This window comes from Strongyloides ratti (assembly GCF_001040885.1).
Source record: "Strongyloides ratti genome assembly S_ratti_ED321, chromosome : 2".
Taxonomy (NCBI): domain Eukaryota; kingdom Metazoa; phylum Nematoda; class Chromadorea; order Rhabditida; family Strongyloididae; genus Strongyloides; species Strongyloides ratti.
Window position 1 is genome coordinate 2,395,670 of NC_037308.1, and position 27,984 is coordinate 2,423,653.

Genomic DNA, 27,984 nt, shown 5'->3' on the forward strand with positions numbered 1-27,984 from the left:
AAGTTTAAACACTTAAATTTTCATGCTTATGAATACCGTTATAATCTAATAAATCAATACTTGAAGTACCTTACGCCAATGTATATCTTCAACAACTACTTAAGGTTGTTTTTACATAAACAAATATAAAAGTATATTTGATTGATGTTAAATGGAAAATCTTCTTGAATATTTTTTGTTTGACTTAACTCAACTGATCTCCAATTTCAGTGTCAAATTTCAAAAATACATAAAAATGATTTAAAATATTTCTGCTTATAAGGATTAAACAACTTATATTACAAATCCATCATTTAAAGTGTTTAATCAAATAAAAAAAAACATTTCATAAATTAAATATTAAGATGATGAAGTTGTCAAGAAAAAAACTACCACTTCTTGACACGATAAAATTTTTTACCTTGGAGAAATATGACTTTTATTTTTAAATTTTAAAGTTTTTTATTTTTAATTGTTAAAAAGATCATTTGATCATGTCAAATCCAACACTAGTTTCGGAGTTAGCTCAATTTATTGATCCTAGGGCTCGTCCTGATCTTCGTACTTTAGCAATTAATCATTTGGTTGGTACTGGAACTACTGGTGAAAGTCATGAAATATTTATAAGTGAAAATTTCAAAGTAACAAAAGCTTTGATAAATGTTTTTGAAAAGTTAAAAGAAGATAGAAAAAATATATTGACAATTTTTACAAATTTAACAGCTTCTTCTGGTGTTGCTGCAAATTATTTAATCAAAAATACAGAATTATCATTGATGGCAATTGACTATATAAAGTCTAAAGAATCATCTTTAGCAACATTATCATCAAAATTACTTTCTAATTTGTCACATCATTATCCAGAGAAGATGTATGAACTTTTCAATAAACAATGGGATAAATTTTTAAATGATATTATGGGTAGATTTTCTTTAACTTATCTTTTTAAATAAAGGTCATCTTTATAGATATGTTGTTAAAAAAAGATTTTGAAGAATGTACTGATTTTTTGGGATATGTATTAATTAATTTTTCACAACTTCAACAATTTAGAAAAAGAATTACGAATGAAGTATTATCTCAATTTTTCCCATTATTAAAACAAAATGACAAACCAAAAAGACGATTAATGGCAATTGATATCTTGAGAAATCTTTCATTTGATGATGGTAAGTTTCTTATCAAAATTAAAAATTACAACTAAAAATATTATGACAGTTAATTAAAACAGCTGATTTTATAAAGATTAATCTCTTGATTAATTAGTTTTATGGTTATTAAGTGAAATTATATTATACTTGAAGTTAATGATCAAGATATATATATATAAAATTAGATAGATTCTTGACCTCATCTAATGTTACACATTGGGTGCAGAAATTGGCAAATGTCTTAAAAAGTTGTAAGATTAAGTGTGTTTAGATAAGAGATTTACTAATTTGGTAATAAAATAGTCAACTTTAAATGTTTAAGCTTGTAAGGTACACCTTTACAAGAAATGACTTTACATATTATCTTGTTTACTGTAAAAAAGTTTTATCCAATTTAAGAATATAATCCCTTCATCTTGAGATGTATTTGAAGACACCAATTATATATATTTATATATTAACTTCCGTCATCTTTGTTGGTGTCTCTCAATCTTTATTTTGAAATCATAAAAGTGGTTAATAATGACATTTAATAAATTCTTCTACTCACCATAAGATATACCGACTCTTTTTATGTATATCTTCTAAACATTATAACATCATTGTTAAATTTATTTGTATCTTTAAATTAATGTATCATAAATTATTATTTATTGGGCATATAAGATTAAAATAAAACAAAATAAACATTAACTTAAGAATCACCATATTATTACCCGATCCCCCCATATGTTGATGAATTTATTGGAAGTTAAAAAAAAAGATAATTTAATTTTTACCTACACATCATGTATCAGTTGATGACATTTAATATAATAATAAAAGAGAAATACACAGTATTATATTAAAATGAGATCATAAAAAAATTTGTTAAGTTGTTTGAAATTTGATGCCTATCACATACATACACATACAAATATATACAAAATACCATTGACAAAAAGTTTATTATCTATTACAAAAACATTTTATTATTATTTTTAACTTCTTTTATTATAATCTTTTCTTGTATGTAATAGAGAGTTGTGCCGACAAATAGATTTGTTAAATTGTGAACAAGTTAAAAATTAAATATATACATATAATTACATTTTAACAAAAAAATATTTGAGATTCCGGTAGATAATAAAATGGAAACTTTTTATTCATAAATTTTAGGTAAACATATACTGTTAAACAAAGGTATTTTAGTTTTTTTTTTATGCCTTGTCATCTTCTTTTATAATTATAATGACTCTTGATCTTTTATTTGAAAATATATATATTTTGTACATTTATAAAATTGGTATACTTTAAATGATAATTAAATTAGCAACATACTTTTCATGAAAAGTTATGGACTGGTTTGCTAATTGAATTTTCATTAACAGTCAATTAACAATGCAAGTGTTATAAAAAAAAGTGAATTATTTTAATCGGTAGAACTTTTTATTTTTTAACTTTTGACGATCACTAACAAAAATAATGATAAGAAATAAAAATGTTTAATAGTTAGATATTTTTAATTGAGAACACATGTTTTTATTAAGTACTATGTAAAGTAAATTAATTTATCATAAAATTGTATTTTAATGTTAAAATACTTGAAAAAAGAAAATCCCTACTGTTTTAATTTGAAATTTAATGAAGAAATTTTGTTTATGTACATCATACAAACACACTTTCTACCGTTATTGACGGCTTTTCTAGTAATTAGACTAATTTTTTGCACTTTTCATCACAAAGGTACTTCTTATTCACACTCTGTTAATTAAATTAAATTTTATATCTAAAAATGCCACTCCATGTTAATATCACCACACTTTTATTAAGGTGTTTATATTCATAATTTTTATTTGATATACTCTTCATTTACCAATTATATATCTAATTGTAATATAGAATTTTTTTAAGCATCATGATTAGGTAAAAATTTTTAATATTCATTTAATTGGAGCAGTCTACAACAAACTATCATAATATTGTCCCGATTTTTATGATCTTTTATATTATCTATATATAAATAAATATTTAAAAAGAAATTAACAAAAATTTTTTTTTAAAAAAAAAAAAAGAATATTTTAATTTATTGCTCAATTTAATGTAATTGACGCTTAATATTTTCTAATGTGATAAGTTAAAATAGATTTAATTATGTTTACTTTATCTAATAAAAATAATAAAATGTTTGGTGGTTTAAGATGTTGTATATGTCAACAAATAATTAATATATTTTTACAAATGTTAAATCTTTCTCTTTCTTAATTAACTTAATGGTAGATGATCGTAATCACAAAGTATCAATTACATTTTACAAAATTATACTTAAAAATAGAAAATGAGGCCCTTTAGTCAATATGTGATTTTAGTTTGGTATATATGTTAACAATTGATAAATTAAATAAATATATATGATAATCATAATGTAAACTAAAAAAGATTTACTCTTACAATTTCATTATATTATATTTTTTTTTGTAAGAATTATCTTTTGTTTGATATTACATATACTTTTGAATGTTTAATTGAATGATACAAGAATCAGAAATATAGTTAATTATTTAATACTTGAAATAACTTTATAAGTAGTAGAGGTATCTCTCAAAAGCGAAAAATTTTTCGCTATTAGTTACACAATAAGCAGATTGTTTTGGTACTTATATTAAATATATGTATATTTTACTGTATATCAAAAGCAAATTTTGTCACAAAGATATAACTTGAAAATTTCTCACAAACAGACTTAAGTTTTTACTTAATGAATGGTTAAAATTATATAAAGTTTTTACTTCATCATTCTTAATATACCTTCTTCTTCTTCTTTCTTCTTCTACTTTGTCTTATCGTCGCGTTTTTCAATTCTACCATTCTACACGTTTCCTAGATATATTTTTAAAGTTTAAGTAATGATACTGTATATATACCCCACACATTATATTTAAGTATTAAGCTTTTGGGATAAATTATTTTTATACTTATGTTAGAGAAGAACTCTTATCACCTCTTTTTCATTTTATTTCAAATAAAAATTCTATATGAAATAGTTAATCATTTAAAAAGATAGAATAAGAATTATGATTCTAGATAATAAAATATTTTTATAAATTGGATATATAAATTATAAGTGGATTGTGTATATCTACAATAAAAATGTGAAGAGATTATAGCTGTATATATTATATATATATCTTGAGATAAATTTATACTGTCTTAGGTAAACTTTACCATCTTTAACATATGGTAGTGTCTTTATATGTATAAGATAACACTAATTGACATTTGTTAACTTATTATACTTACTTATACCGCTTCCGCAGCTTATTTGCTTCAAATAGGTTAAAGCATCTTAATCTTGGCAAATATTGTTGAACTTTAAAGTTGTTTTGTCGGTCTATGTATGTATTTATATATATATATATTTATTTCCCCGAGAACATATGTAAATTTAAGCAAGTACTTGATTTGTAGTTAAGATAAAATGGACAGAAACACTTGTTGTTGTATGTTTAAGTAATCACTTTCAACAGATGATCACAGGAAATAATACCCTCATCATATAGAGATACCTTCTTCAATTTACCTCCCTTCGGCTGTCTAATGCGGCATATCTTTCTTAGTTAAGTGATCTTATTGAAAAATTAACAGAGGTTAATCTCATTAGAAGTGTGTAAAAACATCACAACTTTTTATCTTCTGTCTTCGAGAACTTTAACATTAATAAATTATCATTATTTGTAAAGTTGTCAAAAAAGACAACATCTTTTTCTGTAATGCGCAACATAAGGTGAAAAATGAGATAAATTGTTTAATGAACCTACAAAAGATAAGTAATATCCCTTAAGGAAGATTATATTTTTATTTTTATGGATGAGAGAATCTTTTCTAGTTAATTATGATAAATGTATGACAAAAAAAAAAGTTCATTCGGTCATTACATGGTAATTATTCATATAGAAAATTAAGAGAAAACTTTTTTATTTTTTTTTTCTCAACTAAACAGATTATATATTATTATTAGCTGAAACAATTAATTATATATCAAGATAAAGATTTAAAAAAAAATTATATATATTATGTGAAACAGTTAAAAAGTAATAATTGAATAATAATTTAAGATCTTCATGGAAAATTACTTGAGGAGTCAGATGACTTTTTAACAGCTATTTTAAGTTTAATTGCTGATGAAAGTTATGATTTGGATGATGATGAACAGGCAAAATTACCATTAGATTTACAATATTTTGAAGGTAAAAGAATAAATGATAAAATAATTGAAGAAAAGATTGTGGAGACATTATATCAGGTAAGTAATAATGTCATGTCAAAGTTATTAACAACTGTTGAGTAAAGATGATTAATAGGTGATTAATTTGTGGGGTAAAAAAAAAGTTAATGTTAATCCAATTTAAATATACTTATATATAATTGGTATATTACATGTTTCCGGGTTAACATTTTTCTATACACCTTATCATCATCACTATAAAGTTTACATTCTCCCTAATATTTAATGTTCCATTTAATAATTAAGTTTTAATTAACTTTTATATACATATTTTTAGCTTTGTGCAACAAAGATTGGTAGAAATGTACTACGTTCAAAAGGTGTTTATCCCTTATTACGTGAATTTGACAAGGCCACCAATGAATCAGAAGCAAAACTTAAGATGGCAGATCAGGAGTATACACTTCACGCCTTAATTGGGGTGTTGATACGTTATGAAGAAGAAATGGAGATACCAAATGACCTGCACTCAATCCGTAATTTAGAATAATTTTTGTTATCACATTTTTATTGTTAAAATATAATAAATTTCTTTATACAATAAAACTTCTGTTTTGTTATGTTTATTTATAACCTATTAAAAATTTTGTTGACTTTTTAATTGAATATCAATCATTTTATTTGTTACATTTAAATCTATTTAATAGATTATTATCATTTATATTAGCTATGGCTATCTTTATGGACAGTTAAAATGATGAATGGTTAACAAACACAACATTTTATTTGATTACTTATTTATATTGTAATTTCATTTATTAATTAGTATATTATATCTTAAGATCTCTGTTCTTTTTTTTTTTTTTTAATATAAAATGTAATAAAAATGTTAACAATAATATTGTGGAATGTAATATATCTCCATTGACAACATTTTTAATGTTCTACTAAATCATTTATCAACTCATTAACCTTATCTCTTGACAACTTTTTTTATTGTATCAGTAACAAACTAGCAATTACAATCGACACTCATCATATTCATCTTCATTTTCTCAATATCACTTTAAAAAGTTTACCTTCATTATTATTATATATATATATTAGTGAATTGAAAAAGAGCTTAAGAAGTTAGCGCACCATCACCACAAGCATAATTTATAATATTGTGTGTGTTTGGCGCAATGTTGATGTAGAGACAAGTTGTTCTGAAAAATGACACCTGTTTTGAGAAGACTGACTTGTTAAGTGAATATCTTTTAAGAATCCAAATCACCTTATTTTTCCTGGTATAGGAAAAGAGGATTATATCATACCTGATAGCGGGTTTTTCACTTTTGTAATCTAACCTCGGTACATCAAAAAAAAATATGATATTTTTATCAAAAGTAAAAAGGTTATAATATTTTCATATTGTAATTATGAATTGATAAAATGATTTAGAAGTATATTATCCTTTTAGTAAATAAAATTATTTCTTTTTTATAAAACTTATGTTTAACTTTGCGCAAAACATATGAAATATGATAGGTATTCTCAGGATAAAGTGAATTGATAGAGTAACTGTTGCATGGTCATCAGTAATTGTACCAAAAAAAAAAAAGAAAATAATGTAAGAAATTAAATTACCATTTATATTATTACAATTGATATACACACCGTATTCATAATTTTATATTATTAAAGTATTCATTTCAAATTTCCTATATCCCTTCAACACTTTTTAATAAAATGTTATATCACTTATCAAATATATATTATATCTAACACAAAAATCCGTCAAAGATATATCATATCATATCATTTATATATTTATATATAGAGAGACACAGACATATAAACTATGAATATATATATATATATATATATATTAGCAATAATAAATTTGGGATCGGCACACTTGTTGTTGTTATTATATATATATATCAATAACTAAAAAGCATTACTTTTCACAAAAATTAATGAAAAATGGTGGCTATTAATAAGTTAAGAATAATTTCTTGTGGTTGGCCAACCTGTGTCGTTATATACATTTTATATTTTTTTCTCCTCCTTCCTCTTCAGACTTTGTCGGCATGGATGATTTACTACCAATTGTAAAGTTGTTAATTGGCAAAAACCAGTAAATTAAATTAATGATTTTGATAATATTAAAATAAAAATATATGTACCATTAATATATATTTAAATATATATATAATATATATATGTAATCATGGCCTGGTCAAATAAACTTATCTATCTCTCTTATTTGTATACTTTTCCCGTAAAGTAAAAACATCCTAATCATAATAAAAATTTTTATTTTCTACGTCTTCTCCTTTTTATTATAATAATTTAAGTAGATGTACATTGATATATTTATGATAAGATGTTTTAATTTAATCTTTTTATTATGAATTTTTTGTTCTTTTTTTGTCTTACCTTTTTTTTTTATATTTATTTAATTTTAACAATCAAAAAATTTCCTCTTTTTTTTTATAAATATTATAATAATTTTACAACTATCAATTGTAAAAGCAGGTGAAAAATTAATGTATATATATATATATTTAGAATATATTATTTATATATATATAGATATGACATCCTTATCTATTTATAATCCTTCACTAATATACAAGATTTGCTGATTTTATAATATGTATTTTAAAATATCTACAAATGTAAATAGGTAAAATGTACATTGTTGACTATAAATATACATAATATTATGTAAATTATAGCAACATAACTTTAATAACAAAAAAAAAAAAAAAGTTAAATTAAAAATATATTTTTAAGGAAAGATATACATATATATTTATTTTTTTTTTTAATATTTCATTTTTGGATTGATGCTTCGAGCTCCCGTGTATGTATGTATATATGTATATATGTATGTCTTTGTAAGCCTTTATAGGCTGGGTAAAATATTACACCACGCCCAAGAAGGCTTCTCTCATTGTAGTATGTTTGTCAAGACCCACAATTAACACACTTTTCAACAAAGTCCCACCTCCTCTTTTTCATCTGCTTCATTTCTTCGCCCTTATTCTTCTCACTTTTTCAGGCATCTTTTGCGTACCACATTCAGTGTTGATTCTTGCTCCTTTTAATTCATAAATAGTACTAAATCTGCTAAAAATTGTAATTGATATTATATTATTATTATTATTATTATTATATTATTATTAATTTTTTAATTATATTCTATTAATACTATCTATATATTATTAGTAATGTCTTTCACACCATTTTTTCAAAGGCCTGATGTGGCTTTTTTAAATCCTTATTTAAATGGTCCACAACAACATTTACCTTATCCTAATATAACTGGGCATGGTAATTTCTTTCCACCTATTGGTATGGATTCTGTTACAGCAGCAGCTCTGGCTTCATTAGCTGCTGGACCACCAGTACCACCAATGATTGTGGAGGATGATGGTGTACAAGATGATCCAAAAGTAGAATTAGATGATAAAGATCTATGGGATCAATTCAGTAGTTGTGGTACTGAAATGGTTATTACAAAATCTGGAAGGTGAGTAATATTCTATTTATTTAAGATTTTATCTTTTTTTTTTTATTAAAACATTCCACAAACATATATATTGTTATGTATTATATATTATGTGTATGTCGGCGACAATTACTTTTTGATTTAATCCGATTTTAACGCTTTCCTTTTCTTTACCCAAAAATTATAAAAAAGAGCGTTAGTGTCTCTGTAGCTACAAGTAACAAGTTGAAGTGTTTGATATAACACTAAAATGTTAAAAACATTTTACTAACACTTTTTTTAACAATTTATTTCCTATCTTCTAATCATTTTTATAATATATATATGTTGCCTTCCTAACACTATTATTTATCATTTATTTTTATTTTTTTTTGATTGTTTTATATTATTATTATTATTTTTTTTAAGAAGAATATTTCCTGCTTTCAAAGTTAATATAAGTGGTTTGGATAAAAATGCTAAATATTTTCTATTAATGGATATAGTTCCGGCGGATGAATGTAGGTATAAATTTCATACATCAAGATGGATGGTAGCAGGAAAAGCTGATCCAGAAATGCCAAAACGTATGTATATTCATCCAGATTCCCCAGCAACTGGAGAACATTGGATGAGTAAAGGAGCTAATTTTCATAAATTAAAATTAACTAATAATATATCTGACAAACATGGTTATGTAAGTTTTAAATTTTTTTTTTTTTTTCAAAAAAAAATAATTTTTACCTAAAATATTTATATCTATTTAAAATTTTTTTAAGATGAAATGCAATTAGAGGTAGTGTCAATCTTTTATAAAATATAATTGACTAAAAAAAAATTTTTTTAACGATAATTACCTATTAGAATAGATTAAGGTTAAAATAATTTACTCTTCATCAATGTCAATAATATTTTATTATTTTTTTTTATTTTAAATCACCCATCTGTCAGCTATATATACTCTTTATAATAATCTCATAATGTGATATGGTATTCAATATCATCCTCTTTGTATGTGCCAGACCAATAATATCTTTATTCAACCATTTATATTTTATCAATAAATCTTTTAAAAATCTTAAGACCTTTTATTATGAGGATGGTTGTCATATTTCATGAATGAATATTATTTATATATATATATGTTTATGGTAGCTTTTATCATCTTCATAAACACATCTTCAGGAGTCATGAAAAATAATAAAAAGATAGATATAAAATTTTGTATATATCTCTATAACACATATCTAAAAAGTATATTATTTTGTCATTTGATGCTAAGTAAATTTGAAACCAATTTGTTTTCTTAATCTGTATAAATACAACACTCAATCCATTATGTTTTATCAAGAGACAAAGTCTTTTCATAGAAGGTTCTTATGCAATTTAGAATGTTTTAATTTAAAGATAAATTGTTTTGATATAAAGATGTGCATTGAAGATATATGTATATATACAATATAATATATCTTTATATTTATTTATAATATAATCTATATAGTTTTATTATAAAAATGATTACTGTAAAATTTATGTCATATGAGAAAAAGAAAAAAAAAAACCACAATTTTAAGTTTTTACCTAAATTTTTGAAAGGTGCGGTGGCCTGGCAGCACCTTTAACAACTTCAATCTCACCTTTTTTTGTCGATTAAATTAATAAAGTAACAAAAGACATATACATACCTATGTAATCAGTGTTATAAAGCACCTGCAATTATTTACATTGATCATAGGGTTTTTAGTTGTTAAGTGATATTAACATCTAATTTTATTTAATATATATATATAATACAAATATACATATATATAGAATAAGTTAGGATACTGTAAAAAAAAATAAAATATATGAGGTGATAGATACTAGATAATGAGGTTCAATAAACATAATAAGTTATAAAATATTTGAGGTTTTATAAAAGAGAGATTACATTTCACCTTGAGGTTTAAATAAAAATAATAGATGTATATTTGATATATATATTATTTATAATATAAATTAATCTTAACTTTTATTGTTTTTTTATAATATTATTATTTATTATTATTAATTTTATTTTTTTTTTATTTTAGACAATTCTTAATTCAATGCATAAATATCAACCACGGTTACATGTTGTTAGGTGTAACGATATAGCACATCTCCCATACTCAAAATTCAAAACATTCATATTTAAGGAAACAGAATTTATTGCAGTAACCGCTTATCAAAATGAAAAGGTTTGTTTTATAACAATTGACTTTTTAAAAATATAAGAAAAAGTCATAAAAGTTGATATCTTATTTAAATTGCTTTCTTGCTTTTCATTTCATTAAACAATTCTTTATAAAGAAGTTGTTTAAAAAGTTTATAAAAATAAAAGATAGAGATAACTTTTTAAAGCATGAAAATATATTCTATATATATTTATATATATTAGACATACATATAGAGAATTTCTTATATTTTTATAACATTTTCTTAATCTCTTCTTATATATATATATATATGTATTACAAAAACTTATCAATTTATATTTTATTTGATGGTATAGAATTAGTTTGTTAGGAGCCAGGAAATGGTTATGATGCGCGTCTAATTTACCATTTAACTGTGAACACGCAATTAAATATAAACACAACCCTCTTGTTTTCCGGTAATCGTGTGGAAGCGCCAGAAAACAATTTAACTTTACCAATAATAGGCTGTTATTTTTCGAGATATCCACTTCATTAATGGCACCACTCTCCTATACTAAAATTACCAAATACAGTAGTTAAGTGGTAAATTGAGTGAAAAATTAGGCTGTAATTCTCTAAGGAAAAACTTTAAAATAAATTAAAATAAAAATACATATGATTATATATTTCAATTTCTTTTTTATATATCTCATTTTTTTTTTCTATATAATAATTATTTATATATAATTTTTTTCCTTCAGGTTACTCAATTGAAAATTGACCATAATCCATTTGCCAAAGGATTTCGTGATGCTGGTGCTGGTAAAAGAGAAAAAAAAAGATTAATGTGTAAGGGAGATATTTCAACGAGTTCCATACATTCAAAAGAATCATCACCACAATTAAAAAGAAATACAAGTTTTCATAGTATATCTGGTAGTCGATCAGAAAGTAGGCATTCAAGAGAAAATAGTACTTTTGAAAAAGGAGCAGAATCAGAGGCAAGTGAAGATGATAGTGGTATACCATTAAAACGATCAAAAAGTAGTTGCTCAAATAGTACATTAGATACCTCCACAAATAGTAGTGGTCCGGATGAAAAACCTATAACATCAACAGAAAATAGAGCACCATCTTCATTAGGTCATATACAATCAAATAATTGTGATATTAAACCTATTTCAACACCAACAATAACAACATCAAAAGGATTTTTACCACCAATGTCTATGTGTTTTAAAGATGATATACCAATGCCTTTTATGTTTCCACCATCCGGAGGTTTTCATGGATTTCCACAATCAGCAGCATTTTTTGCTGCTGCAGCAGCTGCTGTTCAACAAAATAATCCATTATCTGGTATTAATCCAATGATGGGTGGATTACCACCAAATTTTTTGATGCAAAATTTAATTCTCCAACAACAACAAAATTTATTGAGAATGACAAATCCAACATTATTACAGGCAACGACAGCTGTCTCACCACTTTTGGCATCTTCACCACCAGAAGAGTCAACAGTAGCTATACCATCATCAACAAAAAATGAAAATCGCACACCATCACCAAATCGTCCAATATCAAAAAAAAGTGGTTTCGATATGAATGATCTCCTCTCAAAGCCATAGGCTTAAAAATATGTATATTTTCAAATTTAAACTATATATTATATTTCCTAGCTTCTGCTTCATTCAAAAAAATAACAACAAAAAAAAATTTTAAATATAGGTGTCACATCAAATACATAATTGTCAGCATACAAAGCTTTACAAAAAAAACAAAATTATATTTTATAAGCTCCAATTCTATGAAAAGAAAAATAACAAAAGAAAATGGTCTAAATATGATAAAAGACTAAGTACCATACAGGTTACTCAATAATTTTTATCCCATATAAATTTTTATATTATTTTTTTAAAAAAAAAGATTTTTGTCTTCCCTCTTACATAAACATTCCACCCAGTGAACATAATCTCCTGCTCTTAACAAAAAAAAAAAACATTAGTAAAACATTTATAATGAACAAAAAATTTTGTTGTATATCTCTATATTATCCTATATAATATTTCAAATAAAAATGTACTGTAATGTTCAATAAAATAAACATATAAATTTCTTTGAATTATTTATATATCTTTTTTTTTCCTTTATATACTATGGAAAGATAAAAAAAAAATAATATGAGTAAATTATAAATTATGTTAAAAAAGAATCAAATATTTTTTTATATTTATATAAGTATATATATATATATATATATATGACTGATTATCTCTCATTATTCATATTTAATTTTATTATGTTTAAGTTAAATTATTGAGACACAACATATGCCATCTGATTTAAAGATATGTATATATGATACTTAGAAAAGAGTTTTAATTTTATATGATATATAATTATTAAAATGATGAAGAAAAAAAAATATTTTATTATTTATCATATTTTATATCTATCTTGTCATTTTTCTCTATTATTTTATAAAAAAAAAAATCTCATGAATCAGATGAAAAGAAATATTAATAAAAAAAAAAAGTGCATTAAGAACACAATTATGGGAGGATTTTATTTATTATGATGATTTGCTTTTATAATTTTCTTTTTTATTACATTACATCCTCCTGCTTATCTCTCTTTTTTTTATATCATACTCATTTATTTTTGTATTGTTATAAAGAGATAATTTGTATATGTATTATTTTTTGTTATTGAAAGATTATATATTTTTGAAAAAAAAAAATATCATAAAATTTAAATGGAGAGAGAGACCCGTTTTTATATGATATAGTATCATTACTTAATAATCAAAAAATTGTTGCCACAAAAAAAAGATTATGTAATAAAATATTATTATGTCATAGGATAAAAAAGAAAAAATGATTTTAAATAAAATAAAATAAATTATTTTTATTTTTTTTAACTATTTTCATATCATATATTATTTGGTTATATTTTTATCACCGTATCGGTTTTGGTAATTGCGCAGATCATCAATCAATTTATGGTGACGCTTCAAAAACCTATGGAGTAAAGTTTGACGGAGTCATTTATAGTTTTCATGATAAATGTGACGTGAAATTGTAGGGAACAAATTATAACTACCATATATTATATATATATTTATATATCAGAGAAAGATTATAATAATAAAGAAGAAATTTTAGTTGCTTGTTTGTGTGTCTGTGACAAATATTATGATAAGTTAAAAATGAGCAAAATAATTATACTTCAATTAATGATCATTAATTATAAAAGTTTAGTGTTTATTTGATAGATGCAAATAAAATTATATATACAAAATATGAAATAATTAATCAAAAGTTAATAATAATTATTATCATTATTTGGGTGTTGTCTTCTTTGATGATGAACAACGAATATTTGAGGAGGTTGATGATAAAGCTCCACCAATACTGGAGACTCTTGATGACCGTAAAGAGTGTAACTCATTAGTTAATTGTTGAACAAGTCCTGACAACTGCATATTTGTGTCTTTTAACTGATTACAATTAATTATTAAAGACTCTAATGATCCAACAATTGCCCATGTTCTTAACATTTGACTACGACAAAAGTGTATTAAAAGAACTTCAACATCCATATGATCACAACAACCAAATTCAGAACCATTTTGTTGTCTAAAAAAAATAAAAACAAAAAAATTAAACATTTCATATAAATTAAAAAAAAATTAACTAATTTTTTTTTTTAAATTATATTATTTAATTATATTTATTATTAAACCATCTGTTGATTAAAGAACATTCTCTTAATCTTTTTTATCTAACCTTCTGATCTTTAATTGAGTGTTATCAAATTTAAAAAGTCTCTAACTTCCGATTACGTTATTAACCTCCTAACACATTTATTTCTTTACTTCTCTCTTTTCGGCATTAACCACTCATAACAAGTGTGAAAATAAATACATTTTGTTTTTTTTTTTTTTTAACTTTTACAACTGTATAATATATATGTATCTCTGTGTTGTAATAAAATGTGCCTCTATCAATATACTTTCTATATATATATATACATATCTATGTATTATTCTTTTTTAAAAAGTAATGAAATGTTTCCGACAAACGGAATTTTATTGTGAAAGAAGAAAAAAATTTAAAAATTTTGCACGCAAAACTTTAAATAATATAAGGGAGGGAAAATAAAAATGGTTATACTATATCATAAATCATAATTGGTAAAATTATAATTGTAAAGGCAATGGCATAAAGAAATAATTAATGATTGTATATAAGAAAGCTGCCACCAATTATATTTTAAAAAAAAAAAATGTCATTTATCATATTTAGCGCATTAGTATTATTATGAAAAAGAAAGGTAGACAGGTATAAAGAAATAATTATCTTAAAATACCATATTTTATATATATTTATATATATAATAAATTTTTCTTTTTATTGCCACACTTTCCTTGTTAATAATTTTGGTATATGATTGAATATAATTTACTTGTTTATATGAGTTATTATAAAATATTTAAAAAAAATGTTAAAAAAAAAGAGAAAAATTATTCTTTTTTTTAACTTTTTATTTTTATAAATAAACTTTTCAGTACAAGGATAACTGTTATATCATTACAATGATTATTATTATTATTATTGTTATTATTATTTGTTGTCATGATGAATGTGAAGAAAATATACATAAAGATAATTTCTTTTTTGTATTATTATATAAATTTATTTATATATATGTATATATATAAATATGGTGATGTTTTACAAGTCTTAATTGAAGGCAACGGTACAACAATTAAAGCTATAAAATAAGATTATCGAAGACACATGCATTCTATTATCCTTTGCGCATCATGTTAAATGCCGAGAAAGAAAAGATAGTAGTAGTGTCTCTGGAGGACACAGGTCAATTATGTTTTGAATTGTTAACAGACTTTTCAACTAGTGTCAATAAAAACATACAACTCATGATACATCTTTTTACGATTATATATATATAATATATATATATCTGTATATATATATATAAAACATCATATAATATAACAATATTTGAAATAAAGTAAAACTTATTACGGTACCTATTACTTATGATCAGGGACTAACAAAATAAACGTGTATATTTTTTGAAACAATAAATTTAAAGCTGATTATATTTTATATGTTAATAAAAATATTACCTATTAATATATATACATATATATACAATGTATAAATATTATTTGAAATGTGATAATATATTTATAATAATAGATAAAAAGGGAAGATAATTAAAATATTTTATGTGCTTACTTTTTCAAAAGATGTTGATAAAAAAAGGTAATTAAATGTGTGAGAAGGTACACCTGGATGTTAAAAATTATAATGATAAGATAAGAAAATATAAAAATTTTGTATATTTTATTACTTTTCTCCTTTTTCAGAAGCATCTTTTTATCAAAAAATATAGAAAGATGGCAATTTATCGTTTTGTAAATAGTAATAATTGTATATATTGTCAAAAAAAAAAAGTAATGTAAACATATAAATAATATATCATTATTTGTTTAATAATAAAAATAATGTCAACAATTTTTTTTTTATCATATCTATAACTTACCTTAATTGTCTCAACATAACCAATGCATTTTTGTAATTTTTATTTGTTAATTGTAATACCAAACTGTCAGAGAGTCTTTCTGTAATCATATTATTGACGGAGGATGATGATGATGGTAAATTATTTGTTAAAGTATGTTTTGATAACCTCAAATCTGTTGGTGAAAAATCAGCTACCGTTTTTAGGAGATCTCTGTGTAATGAAAGGACAGCCGGGGAAAGGTCATATTGCTAAAATTTATTTTTTTTTTTATTATTTTATTTTAAAATGATTAATTTGAATAATTTATTTTATATATTTTATGGAATTTTTGATTACTATTTTAAATAAAAAAGATGGAGAATTATTATATATATACATATTATATGATACTTTTTAATTAACACAACTCATTTTTATGAGGATCCTCAAATGGCACATGGTGAATTAGTTAGAGATAAAGCCGACAATAAGTCTCTATAAAATTCCTGTAAATTATAAATCAACCATCCGGTTGCTATTTTATTATTCTTATTGTGAACTTCTTTTTTTCTTTATATAAAATAGTTATAAAAAGGGGCTTACAATATACTTTCAAATAAGGAAATATGATTAACTATTAAATAACTATTTTAAAATATACATATATAAATATGTATATATATATATATGTGTCTTTTCTCCATATTTTTAAAATTCAAAAAATACCATTGTATAAAAGAAAAAAAATGAACATACCTGTGAATTTTCTGAATTTGAAACCAAATTAACCATTTCATGTAATTTTTCACTTAATAATAATAATTGAAAGAACAATTTATGTAAAGATCTACAAAGTTCAAGTTCCTGAAAAAAGCAATAAAAATAGTTAAATCATTAAATATTTATCATCTTATTTTCATCTTAAAAGAGTAAATTTGATATCCACTATATCTAATAACTAAAACTACCATAACCAGTAGTAAACAATAAAATATTTTACGATTTCATGTTAAAAATCAAAAACTATCATAAAAACGTGATGATTATGTCGTCTTTTTATGTTTAAAAATATGTAACAGCTTTTTCTTTCTCTTTCTCGGCTATGATGAAAGGGGTAATGAAGCAAAATTACAAAGGGCTATCAAAAATATTATGATTAGAGGAAAACTTACTTGACTACATATTAAAGCTGTATCATGGGAGATTTGAGATAATGAACCTTCAGATGAATTACCGTTAATTAATAACAATTTTAATGACGATTTTACTGCATTTAATGCCTACAAAAAAAAGGGATTAAAAATTTAAAAATTTTTTTAAAAACATACACGAATACATTGTTCCTGTCTTTCAACAAAAGTTTCATAATGTTCTTTTAATTCATAAAGAGAAAATTTTTGTTTCTGAAATATATCTGATCCACGAAGATATTGTGGTGTTATAAATAGTATTGGACAATCAGCTATTTTAAGAAGGACATCTAAAGCATGTGAAAAATGTCCTGAAACATTGTGTGAAGAAGTTAAACTTGTGGATGAAGCCATTGTAAGAAAATGAGAAGCATCTCTAATTAAACCACTTAATTTAACACAACATTCACGGAATAATTGTGAAAATAACATAACAGCATGTGATGTTATTTCACCATCATGATCAGATGGAACATCAATAACACAATTTAACCATATTTGTTCTACCTGTCCTGAAATATGATGATTACACTCCAAATACATTGGTGGTTTTGTTGGAGTTAAAAGTGAATAATTATAATTTGATGTTGAAGTTTCTGATCTTGGACCTCTAATATTTGATGATTCATTTAATCTTAAATATAAAGAATCATTACCATGAATTTGATTTGTTGCTGATGTTGAAATATTATCACAAATACTTGATGGTGGTCGATTACTTTTTTGTGATTTTGAACTAACATTAGTCAACTCATCTATTTCTTCTTTAGTTTGATTGTTAAAAATTATTTCATCATCTTCTAATTCTTCAACATTAGACATTTCTCCTGAAGAGTCCTCTGAATGGTGTGTTGATTGAATAGGTGTTTTATCTGAATCAATAGCATTACCTTCACTTCCCATTGAAATTCTTCTTTTATGAAAACTACTATCTTGTGATGAATCAACACTATGACAAGTTTTATCATGTATACTATCACTATCTTTAGATGATTGTGATATTCTTCCAGAACTTTTTGTATCAAATCTTCGTCTTTTAATGGCTTTTAAAGATGGTGGTGAGGTATTACAAAATTCATCTTCATCATCAGCATCACCATTATTAGTTAACATAAAATCATCATTATCATCTATATCAGCTAAACCTTCTTCATCATTAACATCAAAATTACTAATACTTCTTGGTCTCATTGTTGAAAGCCAATTAAAACAACTATCAGTTGATTCAGATATACTATCATGTTCAGCTTCTAAAAAGTCAAATTCTTTAAAAACTCTTGGATATGTATCACTATTAATAGATGATGGTTGGTGAACACAGGTACCAGTTGCAACTAATGAACTTCCTGATAATGCTTCTAATTCATCTTGATGTGATATTCTATCACTTGAACTATAAACAGAATTAGTTGGTTGAAGACTTTGATTAGAAGGATTAACACTTGTTGTTGTACCACCATTAGAATTACTTTGTAATGTATTACTATTTTTAGTATTTTGTTGTTGATTATCAATTGTTTGATTAAATAAATCATTTGATGATTGTGAAATAACAACAGAATTACTTTTTGGTATTCTTGCTTGTAAACCTGATGCCGTTAAAAGTGATATTAATTTTTCACGTGTTTTATTAATATTTGTATTTGATAATGGTTTTAAAGCATCAACAAAACTTATTGTACTAAATAAATTAGTACTTTTTCTAGTTACTTGTCCTTTTTCAGTTACACCTGATTCTTCATCATTATTATCATCAAATGATTTAGTGAACTCTAAATCAAATTGTAATCTATGAGAATTGTTGATAGACTAAAAATAAATTAAACATCTCATTAAAATATGTTAATCAACAAATTAAAATCTTATCAATTTTATACTTTTCTTGGAAAATATGTCACTTTTTTTTATTTTAAAGTTAATTGTGTATATTACCTTTTATGGGTGGTATATGGTAATAATGATAATTAATACACTGTCATTTATGATAAAAGTTTTATAAAATATTATAAATGATATAAAGATAATTAACACTTTTTCTTTTTTACCTTTAAAATTAGGGACCATCAAATTGGAGAAGAAACAACTGTCGTTATGTAATAAAAGAAAAAAATTTGAGTATCTTTTTTTATTTAATACTAATTGAGCGATTAGACAGTATTTATCATCTTATAATATTTCTATAATCCAATCCAGTTGTTTTTATATACACAAATCTTTCTTTAACATTTAAGCGGATAATCTTTAAACTGCCGGTATTATTAAAGAATGGCTTATTATATAATATTACTATAACTAAAGAAACGGTAATTGTAAACATATTTTTATGGTAAATTATTTGAAGTAATTTGAAACTACTTCTATATTTTTATTTAACCAAAAGGAAAGTTAAAAGATATAATATATATATATGTTGGCAGGTGACAAAGATTTTAATCAAACTATAATAAATCGGGCACCTTCATATTTAATTATTTCTATTGTTCTATTTATATATTTATATAAATTTTAAATACCATAATGTTGATTTTGTGTGTTAAATTTGATACTAATCGTGTCAAAATATTTTTACAAGATATAAGATTATAAAATAAAGATTAAGTGACAATTTGACTAATTATATGTAACAAATTAAATAAATGTTTTCATTTAAACTTTTTATATATAAAAACTGACCTCATCATCTTTCAAATGTCTGATACTTATCATATTCCATTGATCCACAATACATTTTAAAACTTTTGAAGCATCTTTTGAATAATTTCCCTAAAATATATGTTTATATATAAATAAAAATTAAATTCAATTAAAAGTTAGGGATGTTATAATTGAAAGGAAAAAAAAAATTAATTAAAAATATCATATAACATATTATTAATAAACTATATAAGGATGAAAAAAAAAGAGCAGATGATAAATGTTTAACAATAAAAAGAAATAATTTAATTACCTGAATATATTTGTAAACAATTCTTATAACCTAAAATAAGTAATTATTAGTATGCTTTAATTGTTTATAATTTAAACTTACTTGGCCATTCAAAGCAACTGGTGAGGCATCTTTCATATCTCCTTGTGTTATTAAAAGATATATTATATAAAGGAGATGTTGTGGTAATGGATGTGATGCTTTATCTAACATTTCAGAAATAAATGTTATCAATTGTGTTATATTTGGTTTAAATGCTTCAATCATATAACTTATAACACATTTTGCCCATTGTTGACGATCACGGGTAAAAGAACAATCTGCATATTGACGAAGCATCTAAAAATAAATAAATAAATAATAATTTTTGAAAAAAAAAAAAAAAACAATTGTTGGAAATTTTTCCTAAGAGAAAGGTTACAATAACAACCTTTGCCTTTGTATTAAAAATCCAATATTAATATTACCAGGTGAGATAAACTATCACAATTGATAAGTGTGGTAATTTCTATTGTCCTGGTGGAGATTAGAACTTTTCTGAAGACAACTTCAATATTTTAATATTATAATGTTACCGGAATAACAAGTAAATAAAAGTTAACTTTTTAAAAGTTAAAAAAATTGATATCCAAATTTTTTTAATTATAAATAATTAACTTACCATAGATAAATTATGAAGAGGATGATCTTCTACATTATATTCTGGATCATTATTCATATTTTGTGGAATGAGATGATCACAAAAAATTGACAATTTTTTGGTAGCATTAATACAATTATCAGTAGGTTTTTCAAAATAATGTAAACATAAAGGCATGATAGTCGCCATAATTAATGAAATTGCATTTTCCTTATCACAATTATTAATTAAATAATTATCTAAATAATCTACACATTTAATTAAAACATTAATTGTTATTTCATAACTATTATGATAAAGACATCCTTTTGTTAACATATAAACTATCCCATAAAAGTTATTCCATTCAAGTTGTTTAACTGTTTTTGAACATTGTTCTATTACATCATTAACTTCTGAACCAGAAAATTCAAAAACTTTATCAATTAATTGAATTCCTAATAACAATTCATTTTCTATTGTTGATTCTAATAATGAAATACCTATAAGAAATATTTGACAAAGACCATTTAATTCATTTTCTTCTACACAATTTTCAATTAAATTTAAATTTGTAGCACTTTTACTTCTTTGAATTGATCCATCATTTGGTGATACAATACTAGCTTTACTAGATGTTTTAATACTTCCTTTATCAGGTAAATCATTAAATTTTATTTCACTTTCCATTAACATTGAATGTCTATTACTTGAAAAAGAAGAAACTTTTTTAGGTGTTAAACTTGTTGTTGATATTCTATAAACAGTTTTCATTAAAGCTGGTGTAAAACTAATTGATCTTGAATGTCCAATAGTAGATGATGAAGTAAGAGATGTCAATTTATCTGTTTCAAAGAATGGTGCAAATGTTAAATTAAGATATGTTGTTGTAGAAAATATATAGTTTAATAAATGACTACCATAACATTGATATTCATCATGATACTCACCACAAACTTCAGCTAATTTTGATAAAACTAATGGTATCCATCTAGAAGGGCTTTGACATAATGCTGCAGCTAATTGTAAAGATCGTGCATAAATAAATCTTACAGTTGTATTTAAACTAAGATTCATAGCATATTCAGTCCACTTAACAGCTAAAGTAGGTATTGAAGGTAACAAGTACTCAATTATATGTCTAGCAAAACATCCTATTTGAAGATTACATTCTAATGTCCAACTAGTAAGAACTTTATCATCATATATCCATAAAGCTTTATCAATTTTATATGATAGTATATGAATAATTCCTTGAAGAAGATTTGAATTTGATTGAAATATTGCATTATTATTAAAAAGTAATTCTTTATATTCTCTAAATTTTCGTGCATTTACATAAGCTGATGGTAAAACTTTTTGATCAATCCCACTACTATCAAGACTTTTTTCAATAAATTGACTATCAGAACTATCATTAACATTTTGTTGATAAATATTTGAAGTGTTATAAGTAGAATTGAAATAATCTAATACATCATCTCTATTACTAGCAAACATATTTTGAGCTAATATTGTTGAACATTTAGATAAATCATCATTAAATTTACAATACATAAGACAAATATTTATTATTGTTTTTTTTGAATATCTACAAACATATGTTCTTGGTGAATCTAAACCCATAAAACAAGTATGAAGTATTATTGCTATATATTCATCCCAATTAATTGTACTTGGAATATTATCATTTTTACAGTATGTTATTATATCTGATAAAAGAATTAATGCTAAATTACTTCTTGAGTATGGTGTTATTGGATGAGTTATTGGAGGAAATATAGTATCTAAACGACAATAATGACCACCATATGCAGGCATAGGTATTTGTTGTGGAGCTATATTTGGTGTTTTAAATTTATCTTCATTACATGTTGTAGTATCACGAATTTTTATATTATCTGTATTATTATCATCTAAACTTCCTAATCCTTCTGATGATTCTTTTTTTTCTTCATCCTTATTATTTTCATCTTTACAATTATTCCAACGATAATATGGAGAAATATCACTTCTAACTAAATCTATTCCAAATTGATCAGTCATAATTTTTAATTGAGATATTAATAAAAATATTGTTTCTTTTTCCATTTCATTTATAAGACAATTTACAATATATTTTGCAATTGGTATCATAGTTTCAGAAGAAATAACAATCATCATAAAAAGATAATGAATTATAATATTTAAATTATTTGGATAAGATTTAGCAAGTACCTTCCAAATAATACCTATATCTGATGGATGATCATTTGAAAAAATTCCCGTAATATAAATTAAATTATTCATTAATAATTGTGTTGCTTCAATAGAACCCCAACCACGTTTTGTTTGTGATAAAGGTATATCTGATGAATATTGTATTATTTCACAATTAGAATCAACTAATTCAATATTTTCTATCCATGGTAAAAGAAGATTAAGCATTGATGCTCTTTTTGAATATGTAGCTTTTTCAAATCTATGAAAAACTTCTGAAATTATTGGCATTGTTAATTGAGCATAAGATAAGGATAATTGTTTTGACATTGTCATTTGCTTAATAGAACAATCTTTAATATATTGATAATTTTTATGATTATCTTCATCACTAATTTCACTAAATTTTGAATTATTTAAAGAAGTAGATAAAAATGATTCATCTAAAAATTGTTGTTTTAATATTTGTAATAAATATATTGCTGAGTCACGAACACTTGAATCAGAATCATTAGTAAATGTTTGACATAAAACTAATAATAAAATAAAATCACATGGATATTCTCTTTTTGAAAATACATTTACTAATGCTCTAAAACATCTTCCAGAAGTTTGGTCATTTTTTGTAAAACACATTCTTATACACCAATCTAAAAGAACTGATGATTGATCATTTAAATGAATCATTAATGATAATGTTTCTTCACAAATAGATTGAACAGTTGCATTTTGAGATGACATCAATGATTCAAGTAAAGAAAATAAATGACTACTTTCAGCAAGAACTCTTGGTGCTTCTAATACCTGTCCACAACATAATGTAGCACATAAAGCATATAATGATTTATATACAACATGAATACCAACATCATTAACTTTTCTTCTATCTGATGGATCAATGATACTACTACACCAATTATAAAAAAAATAATAAATATTTCTTCTTTTATCATTTGGAATCAAATTCTTCCTTGCATCAGGAGGAACTTCACTAATAAGTAATGTTATTGTTTTTGCAAAATGAATACTAAGACTATTAAGGATACCTGCATCACGATCTGGATCAATTAATAAATTATGATGAATAGAATCAAGAAAATCAATTATAACATTTGATAATTGACCAGTTTGTGTATCAAGAAGATTTGAATATGATAAAGCTCCCCTAAATATTGCAACTTCAATTACTCTTAAAATTTGTATTCTTAAAAGATCACGTCTTTTTCTTCTCCTTACATTACTTTCAAGTTTTCTTTCTAAAACTTCTCTAAAAATACCAACTTTATGAAGTTCTTCAAGAAGATTCTCAAAACATATTGGATTTATTGACCCAAGTCCTAAAACAACACTATCTCTCATATCTGTCATATTATCCCACCTAAGAATATTAATAATTTTTTGAAATAAATTAACACAAGTTATATTTGATATTTTAGATAATCTTATAGATGTTTGAAGAAATTTAGCAAAGTCAGTTTCATTAGAAACAGATGGAGAAAATGATCTAGTTATAGGAGTTATTGTATAATCAGGTGGTTGAGTTAAAGCACAACACATAACAAGATATTTTTGCCATAATGATAAATAATGATGTTGATTAAGTTGTTCTCCAGCAATTGAAGGTATTGTTGCTTTTGATTTAGAAGATCTTAACAAAGAAGCTCGATGTTCATTTTGTGGATTAGCAGGATCAATGAAAGGAGTTATAGTTGTTAATCTTTGATAAAGTGTTGGCCAAGCATGTGCTGTAGCTGTAGGGCATTGTAATGGAATAAAACGATATTCACAATATCCTGATAAAGCTGTTGCCCATGGATCCCATTTAAAATATTCATTACCTTTATCTGAATTAATTAAACAATTATCAGGTTCAAGTGTAGCTAATTTATCAAGTGCTGTAAAAAAATCAGGTAACCACGTTTGTTTTTCATTTGCTGTTGTATGTTCAATATATTTACTATAAACATATGGTGTAACTTCATCTAAAACTTCTAATACTGATTTATCATGTGTGCCAGAAGGTAATAGTGCTAGAATTCCTTTAACTTCTTTAAGTAATGTATATGCCATTTTTCGATTAAAAATTTTAAATTGACATAATAATGTTAAAGCATATCCTTCAACTGAATGTAAAGCAACAGCTGTTGAATCATTTGATGTTGCCATTTGAAGAATTTTTTTTTGCCCTGATGATATATTAAGATCAGGTCTTTTAGGTGGTTTTATATTTAATCCTATACCATTTCTATTTTTATTTTCTAATGTATTATCATTAATACTTAATAAATTTTTCCATGTATATAGAAATTGAAAAATATTACGAGTAACCATTTCAATAAGTTTATGAGCTGAATCATGAACATATTCTATACAAAATTTTAGATATGTATGTATAATATCTTCACGCCAATCAGAACATTCTGTCATTAGTGTTTGAAGTGTTTGACCAGCTGATTCTCTTAAATCAGAATCCATATGTATTGTCATTCGACTAAGAATATCTAAAAGATCTGTATGAGCCATAGTTTCTGGTAATAATCTTGGTATTGCTGCCATTGCTGTTCTAAATAAATCAAGTTTAGGACGAGAATCACCACCAAGCATTTCTTCTGGTTCTTTTCTACTTATATGAGCTATATGTAACATAAATGGTCTACCTACTTCTTTGTCTAAAAGACGAAGTATATTATCAAAAGCTTTTCTACATGATGATAAGTATGCTTCTAATCCTATAGATTTTGCCAAATCTTCAGTTAATGGATGTGTGATGTAAGTTTTTTTATTTTTAACAATAGTTCCAGAAGCAATAGGTGGTAAAGTTTTTGGTAAAGATGGTGGACCTTCTTTAGTTTCAACAGCATCAGCAACTACCATAAACGATCTTAAAGCAATATTCATTCTTTCTGGATATAATACCTGATTTCTTGAATGTTTATTACATCCTAACAATTCCATAATTATATCTCTAAAAGCAAAATCAAGTTTTTGTTGTGAGATAAAATGAATAATTTTAACAAAAATATTTAATGGAGCATCTTTAGGAATTACATGTCTATTTCCTTTAGGAAATATTGAATTACAAATTTGTTCTAAACGTGTTCTTGTAGTAGTATTACCCTCACCATTAATTCTAATAATATATACATATAACAATCTATACAATGATTCAAGAGCTATTCTTGATGCCCTAACTTCTTTATTTTTTAAATTAGCTAATGTTATATTCAAAAATTGTGTCCAATTAGCGAGAAAAAATTTTTGTTGTGAGATACATAATAAACATGTTAATAAAGGAAAAACAGCATATTTATGTTGTTTTTTATTAACTAAATCATATGTTGGTCCATAAAGTTTATCAACAAATGATATAACAAAAGGAACATTTACTTCTTTAGTTATTGCTGCAGCAACAGGAACAATTATTTCAACAAGAAGACCAGCATAAGCATGTTTTAATTCTTTTTGTTTTATCTCTGTTTCTAAATAATCATTAGCAATTTCATTTAAAAAAGCAAATCCTGCTTCTAAATCATTTACTTGATTTATTTTAATTCTAAAATATTTCATTGATAAAATAAGTGCTGTTATTTTTTCTACAGTCAATCGTGTAATTGGACTTTCTTTTTTTAATTCAATAAGTTTAACAAGAAATTTTTCTTTTATCATATCAAAATGACTATGTGATAGAACTCCAATAACTTCAGCAGCAGTCTCAGAAACTGTATGATTATTATTACCATTTGGACCAAATAATGTTATATCATGATATTCTGCACGTTTAAAAGCTATACAACATATTGCTTCAACAATACCATTACATTCATGTGGATAAAAATGTAACTGTGGTAAAACTTCAATTAAAACAATAAAAAAGAAATAAGTTGTTGCAAGAAATTTTTTGCCACTTTTATTTTTCCAATCTATTGTTTCTTCATCAAATTCCATAACTTTAGCATCATACCATGATATTAAAGATCTTAAAATAGATGGTAAAGCTTTTTCAGCAACTGATCCTAATGATTTTAATAAATTATCAAAATGTGGATCATCAGATCTTTTAAATGATTTACTAAGTAATTTTTCTAAAGGATCATCATCTAATATTTTTTGAATTTTTCTCTCAAAAGTTGAAAATATTTCTAATAGTAATGTTTGTCCAACAAATTTTCCAGGATTTTCTGTATAATCAATTACCATAGAAGGAATAATTTTAATACCACCCCAAGGTAACTCAGCTGCTATAACACTAGAATATATACTTAAATAACTTTTACTTTTAAAACTAAACTTACGTGTCATTTGAACCAATAATTTTTTGTCCATTAGATTCACTTTTTCTTCTAAAGATATCTATATTTAGTTGGCAATTTGCCATTATATAATCAAAAGTATTTGTTTAATTAATTTATTTATAAAATTACTAAAATAAAATATATAAAAAAAAAACAATAATTAAAAAAAAATATATATTAATTTATAAAAACTATAATCATGTGAACAATAGTGATAAGAAAAGATACTTTAACATGACACTTATAAAA

At 23.9% G+C, this 27,984-nt stretch overlaps 3 protein-coding genes across 3 annotated transcripts; 2 read left to right on the forward strand and 1 right to left on the reverse strand.

The window, feature by feature from the left end:
• Positions 1-473: 473 nt before the first annotated feature.
• Positions 474-5,884, forward strand: SRAE_2000075200 (FAM203 N-terminal domain and FAM203 C-terminal domain and Armadillo-like helical domain and Armadillo-type fold domain-containing protein; the record flags this gene model as incomplete). Its single annotated transcript, XM_024651623.1, has 4 exons — positions 474-900; positions 948-1,148; positions 5,225-5,412; positions 5,672-5,884. The coding sequence occupies 4 exons, from the start codon at positions 474-476 to the stop codon at positions 5,882-5,884; spliced, it is 1,029 nt and encodes a 342-aa protein (XP_024505282.1).
• A 2,671-nt stretch (positions 5,885-8,555) lies between these two features.
• Positions 8,556-12,602, forward strand: SRAE_2000075300 (Bifid; the record flags this gene model as incomplete). The annotated part of the gene is made up of 4 exons (XM_024651624.1): positions 8,556-8,857; positions 9,245-9,512; positions 10,888-11,034; positions 11,736-12,602. 4 exons carry the CDS (start codon positions 8,556-8,558, stop codon positions 12,600-12,602), a joined length of 1,584 nt encoding a protein of 527 aa, XP_024505283.1.
• Positions 12,603-14,314: 1,712 nt separating this feature from the next.
• On the reverse strand, positions 14,315-27,818 carry SRAE_2000075400 (Protein furry homolog-like; the record flags this gene model as incomplete). The annotated part of the gene is made up of 10 exons (XM_024651625.1): positions 14,315-14,612; positions 16,549-16,778; positions 17,266-17,373; positions 17,682-17,789; positions 17,838-19,508; positions 20,373-20,462; positions 20,647-20,676; positions 20,728-20,964; positions 21,287-27,689; positions 27,736-27,818. The coding sequence occupies 10 exons, from the start codon at positions 27,816-27,818 to the stop codon at positions 14,315-14,317; spliced, it is 9,258 nt and encodes a 3,085-aa protein (XP_024505284.1).
• Between the last annotated feature and the right edge of the window lie 166 nt (positions 27,819-27,984).